Consider the following 6,514-nt stretch of genomic DNA (forward strand, 5'->3'; position numbering starts at 1 on the left):
TTTTTTTTCTCCTCAGTTATTCGGGCAAAAGTGAAGGAAGTAAAGACTAAATGCCATGACGTCACTGCAGTAGTGGAAGTAAAGGAGATTCTGAAATCTTCTTTAGTGAATATCCCAAGGGATACAATTAATCTTTACACGAATTCAGGTTGCTTATGTCCTCCACTCAATGTTAATGAGGAATATCTCATCATGGGCTATGAAGATGAAGAACGCTCTAGGTACTTGTTGCTTATTACTTGAAATAATACATTTTGCTTCCTGATCATCCTCTTCTCCATATCCTGTTCAATAATATAGTAATTCTGATTTTTCTTGAAGAGTTCAATATTAGATGTCCCTCTATAATTTTTCAAGAGAATAATGGAATATAAAGTTGATGTTCTCTTTCCCATTACTTCAAAATAGTTTTTATTGATTACAATGTGCCTATATATACAGAATGTTAAAAAGTATATATAGATATAAATACACATGTATTTACAAATACATAAAAACAAATATATTTATATACACCTGTTATATGTTATATGTTGCAAAATGCAGGTTGCTCTTGGTAGAAGGTTCAATAGCTGAGAAATGGAAGGATCGTCTTGGTAAAAAAGTTAAGGTAAGTCTATGTTTTATATCCTAAAAGCCATAATGGAAAATAAAGAAAAACAAGGTCTGTGCCATTTAAATAGTCCAGGTACCTTTTTTGCCATGTTTCAATATAGGAAGTATTAAAATCTAAAGTACATGTGCAAAAATAAAATGAGTCTGTCTTTTGACATTTAAGTTCATCAATTTAGCAAATTGTCTGATTCATTTACATATCCGAAAGCTGAATGAATCCCTTAGAACTTTGCTCTAGCAAATTCCAGGGGCTGATAAATTTTAAAAGTGGCACAGAATGATCTTTTCCAATGGAAGATTTCATTTTTCTTTTTGCTGTACAAACATAGTTAAACTTATCAGTTCTGTTTAAAGGAAAAGAATGTGGGGAAAGGAAGTCATGTTCATAATAGGGCAAAGAAACTGGAAAAAGGGGATAGAAACTAGACCAATTACAATATATTCTCTCCTTTCTACAAGTTTGAAGGCTTGGGAAACATTTAATGTTTAAGTTAAATAACAATTTATCTTGTACATCTGGCACTTGATATAGCAGACAAGTCTGTGTTTTTAAGTGACCTTAAAAAAATGCAAAGACCATATTTTGCATGAGTCCCTATTCCCATCCCTTCCCTTAGACCCAATCCCCCTATCCCTCACTTTCTTCCTTACTGTTTCCCAGTATATTTGTTGAAAGCAAGGTTGATTTCAAGTTCAGGCAGAAAGGGCTCCCTATAATCAATTCTCTTCACTAATTTTGGCATTCATGAATAGAAAAGCACTCTTCTTCAACCATGTTGGGATTCTTATTGTCTCTTTTTTCTGCTTGCTGATGCAGAACAGGAATTTGTCCTAAATTCCTGTGCTCATTTGAAGAACTTTCATCACTCCCCTGACTTAGGGCAACTAATAGTGTTTGCTGCTCCTTGTATCCAAATAATATGGTCATAAATTATCATTTGAAAATCCAAGATACACCCTCTACTTCTCTTCCCTAGCAAGGAATGTAATGTCATTTCCCATCATAATTCAGAGGGAATTTACAGAAATATAACAGGAGACATTTTATTATCTATAAATAGGTTCACATAAGACAAAACAAAATGAACTAAGAAGTCCCTGGACAATTTAGGTCTGTGTTTTTGGAGGAGTAGAGGTAGAGGTGGGGAGAATTGAGTAATTGAAGTTCTTACCTCAGTTTTCTAGTTCAATTTGTGTATGTTTAGACAAAGCTTTATGTGTTTCATGGTGAATGTCAGTCAGACTTCATTACATAGAAAAGTGCTCATTTTCAAATATGCTAATTTTTCATCTTAGGAGTTAAATAAGAGTTTTTGGTAGTTTCTCAACTTAGAAATTATCAGATCTACATCATAACAGGTTGCTGAAATAAAAATGTTTTGGATGATAAAACTTTTTTTAAATATAAAAAAGCACCAAGAAAACGAAAGGTTCCTACTCTTCTCTTTAACAAGATTCATTAGAAGATGTCAAGAAAGTAGGAGGAGCTACTTTACTATAGGATAATTCAGCAATGGAAGTAGGCTTTTCAATTTCTTCTACTATCTGTCACAAAATCAATTATGTTATAGTAACAAATGTTAGGATGCTTGATGCTTTAAATAGTCAAAGTTTTGTATATGTATAGGTATACATATTTTGATATATGTGTATGCATACACACATGTACACACATGTGTATGGTACATAGAAGTAGTACAGAGTTCTAAATAACTGGAAAAAAGAGAGATTCTTCATAAGCCTTATGGTCAAGTTGGGCCTAAAACTTAGGTCAACTGTTTCATATGGAAAGCCTTTCCTGCTCCTCTTAGTCATTGGTACTTTTTCCTTCGTGGATCTTTTTCACTGGCTGTCCTGCATACTTTAAACTCTTTTCTTCCACCTCTTATCTCTTTGCTTCCTTCAAATCCAGCTAAAATTTTTACCTTTTCTTAGAAGCCTTTTCTTATCTCCCTTTTAGTACTTTCTTAATGTTGATTATACCTAAATTATCTGGTATATATATCTTGTTTTCATATAGTTGTTTTTATGTAATTTCCCACATTGAGATGAGTTTCTTGAGGACAAGGATTATTTTTTGCTTTTCACTATATTCTGAGTATTCACATAAGTAGGCATTTCATAAATGCTTATTGATTGACTCTGTTGATTGAATGTTTAAATGTCTTATTCTTTTCAAGCATTCATAAATGCCTACAATATGCAAAGTGGGTACAAAGACAAAAAAAAAAAAAGGGAAATATCTTCTGCCCTCAAGCAGCTTATTCAGTATCCCCTCTGAGAATAGAATGTTGACTCCTTGAGGAAAGGGACTATTTTTGTTCTAACCCCAGTATCTAAAATGGTGATTTGCATTTAATGAACGCTTATTGAATGAAATTATTTCTGTGGATTGGCATTTCACTTTTGAAGAATCTCTTAATTTCTAGGAAAATTGAGAAATCATGACTTAAAAAATTATTTCTGTGGAGGTATTGAACATTTTCTGGCTTAAATTCCACAGCGTTGGGATCTGAAGCTCCGTCACATTGGATTAAGCAAAACTGAATCTGGTCAAAGTGATTCTACACAGAAGTCTGGCAGGAACAATAACCAGCGGCAAGCACGCAATTGAATGTGAAATGAGAAACGTGAAAACCAATGGACTCCCTTGTAAGACTTGCATTGTTGGAGCAGCAAAGAAAAAAATTGCACTATTGCACGTTATACTCGATTGTTTACTACAAAATCAAATCGTAACTGATATTAGTCTTATTTCCCTTCTGTTCACTGCTTTTTTTTTTTTTTTTGTCTGGGTATAAAATGTTTAAAATATATAAATATATATATTATATTTTACTAATTATGGAGAAAACATCCCCATGAGCTGAAAAACTAATTCTAGAATATTTTACTGCAGTTGATAACAATCAGATTGGGGTAGCTGAATTTGCCAACGCCATTTTAAAGATGTAGAGATGTTTGCCACTTATAGAGGGATGGGATCTGGTGTAAAATAGACTCTTAACACACTGATGGCAATCTCACTTTTAATAATTTTTTATCCTTTCTATATCAGGAAAAAATTTAGTTTTTTAAACTACATATAAAACAACAATTGGATAACAAATGATTGTATAGACTGGGTAGTGAAGCATAGAAGAAAACTATAAGAAAATATGAAAGGAGAATTATTCTCAAGACTAGTGAGAGGCAAAATAAATAGCTTTAGAATCTGAGGAAAAATATTTGTTCTCATGGAAAAGCACAATTTAACTGGTAGTTGTTGATGTTAACAGTAGCATTTCCCTTTTGGCAATAGAGTTGACTAATTAAGATTAGGGAATGAATTATAACCAGACATCTGTTGTTATCAGTGTAGCTCTGTTTGTTTCCTTTTGAATAAACCACTGGTTTAAGTCTTTTTTCCCCCTTTCTGAAATATAACCCTGATTTGTTGTCTCAATCAGAACAAAAATAGAAAGAAATATGGATGTATATACATCCAGGTGTTATTTTTAAGTGGCGTGATCCTTCTGAGAAATGTTAGTTAACTCCCCAAAGTGCTAAGATAATTTAGAGTATTCTTAGTTTTCTGATAGCCCCAATCATCTTGCCCTAGTTCTGTTTTTGGTTTCTGAATCTGTCAGGTTAACAGCTGGCTGCATCTATTTGAGAATTTCGTGACTATCATTGCAGCTTTGCTTCCATCTGGGCAGGAACATCACTTCCTTTGTGCTGATTTTTGGGGTTTTGTAATTAGTGTTGTGTGTGTATGTATGTGTTGTGTGTGTGTGTATGTGTTGTGTGGTGTGTGTGTGTAGCATGTGATATGTTGCAGATGACTGAATTATCAGACCTGTCTCTTGATGCCGGTCTGCACTTTATCATTTGGATGTTGTGGGGGATGTTCTTATGTCTATTCCTACATAAATAGCCATGTTTAATGCTCAGTAAATGTCTAATAAAAGGGATTATAGTTACCTAGAGAGAGGATATTCTGAGTTTTGATCCTAATACATATTTCATTACCTATGGTGCATTTTGATCTCTAAGGTATACTTTGAAAAGTAATGCCTTCACTTCCTTCTTCAAATAGAATGTTTTAGAGCCTATGTCAGTCATTTGAAGTCCATTGATTTTCCTCTATTGACATATCATAATATTAGTAGAAAACCCAATTTTTGAGTTATGGCATATGGAAAATAAAATACTTATGATGCAAACTGGCATTGTGTTTCCTTTTATAAGCTCAATACCCTAGGAGAGGGAGATACATACAGATTCCTCACATCCCAAAATAGAGTGTGAACAATAAAGGATTGATAGTTGTCTTGATCTTATTCTCCCTCATGATTTTAGAGGCAAGAACAGAATGGAAGTTCAGATTTACCTTCAAGATTTGAAGCATTTGTCCTATGGAAAAGGGATTAAAGGGATTTTGTCAAGCACTAGAGGGAATTACCAGGTGAAATGGATGAAAACTACAAAGAGGCAATCTTGGATGTGATGACAAGAAAGGCATTTCAATAATTAACACTACTATCTGATAATGGAAAAAAGGAGTGCACTGCCCTTCCCCTACCCCACATATGAGGACTACAAGCTGGATGACCATTTGCCAATTTGTAGTGGGGATTGATTTTGGAATACAAAATGAACTAAAAGGCCTTTGACAGACCTTCCAAATCTGAAATGCTGTCATTTTCCTCCTTTCACTGAAGAATCTCAAAGAGAACTATAGGAATTTTGGTGCTTGAGACAAACAGCACATAAAAGCTAACAACATGGCATGCACCATCTAAATTTCATTGCTTTAAAACTAAGCACCTCTCCTCCTATTCTAGTTATGCCTCTGATCTCTAAGTGAGGTTAATAGAATAGCTGGTAGCTGTCACTACCAGAACATGTGTTCTTTGTTTTTTTTAGGGGGAGGTTGGTGGAGAGGGAGGATGGTTACCATTTGCATCTTTGCTCCCACCTGGATAAGGCAAGAATACTATTTCTTACATCCTGATTTTGGGGATACAAGAATATCATTTTAGTTTGTCATAGAAGAGTTAGGGAATAAAAGATTTTAAACTCTCCTGGACTATATCCTTATGTGCAACTTTGATCTGTGGAATTTGTTATCATGGTATTTTTTACACAATATTTATTTTCAAACTATTTCCCTTCCCTTCTGCCTAATCCACAGGGATGAGAAGGGAAATTAGGGCTGTTAGAACTAAAGGAACTGGTGCCCCAATGTATGCAATATGGTCCTATCTTCGTAGAGAAGATAAGGAATGACTTTGTCATGAAACATTATTGACACATTATAGTGGATGTTCTGGTCACATGGTTCCAAACAATTCTTTCACAATTAAATTCCTGAAGCAAAGATTACATTTATTTCAGATTTCTAAGTAAGGACTTAATATGATTTATGCTCAATAAATATGAAATAATATACTTACAGTGAGTTATATTCCTGAAATTCATCTTGATAGAATTCAACAATCTAAGAAAACACTATTCTTTGGTGGATGGCCAGAAGAAGCAGTTTTCTATTTCATTTCTCTAAGAATCAGCTTTCAGTTTATTGAAAGTATGAATGAATTCATAAATGTAAAATACTATTATATATAAATTAAAAGATGTTGAGTGCTGAGTAATTCAATTTGCATAGTTTCAATAATTTTGACTTTCAAACTTTTATTAGATGTTATTACTTTATGATGATTGCAATTTCAACCACCAAAGTAAAAAAAAATTATTCCTCTTATACATTTAATAACAGATGTTTGTGTGATGATAGCATCCCAACATAGAAACGCCATTTATCTTGCAGAGCAAGTTGATAAATATTAGGATGTTTTCAATATTATATATTGATTGTCACTTGACTTCCTAACTCTAAACCCATTTTCATCTTTCT

At 33.4% G+C, this 6,514-nt stretch overlaps 1 protein-coding gene across 1 annotated transcript in view; it reads left to right on the forward strand.

Annotated features, from left to right (window-relative positions):
* Positions 1 to 4,820, forward strand: part of FRZB (frizzled related protein) — a 51,080-nt gene extending 46,260 nt beyond the window's left edge. Inside the window, 3 exon segments of the mRNA XM_074302935.1 lie at positions 17 to 221; positions 547 to 610; positions 3,119 to 4,820. Of these exon segments, the coding sequence (XP_074159036.1) occupies positions 17 to 221; positions 547 to 610; positions 3,119 to 3,229 (380 nt within the window). The 3' untranslated portion in view covers positions 3,230 to 4,820.
* The last annotated feature ends 1,694 nt before the right edge of the window (positions 4,821 to 6,514 follow it).

Source organism: Sminthopsis crassicaudata, chromosome 3 (assembly GCF_048593235.1).
Source record: "Sminthopsis crassicaudata isolate SCR6 chromosome 3, ASM4859323v1, whole genome shotgun sequence".
NCBI lineage: Eukaryota > Metazoa > Chordata > Mammalia > Dasyuromorphia > Dasyuridae > Sminthopsis > Sminthopsis crassicaudata.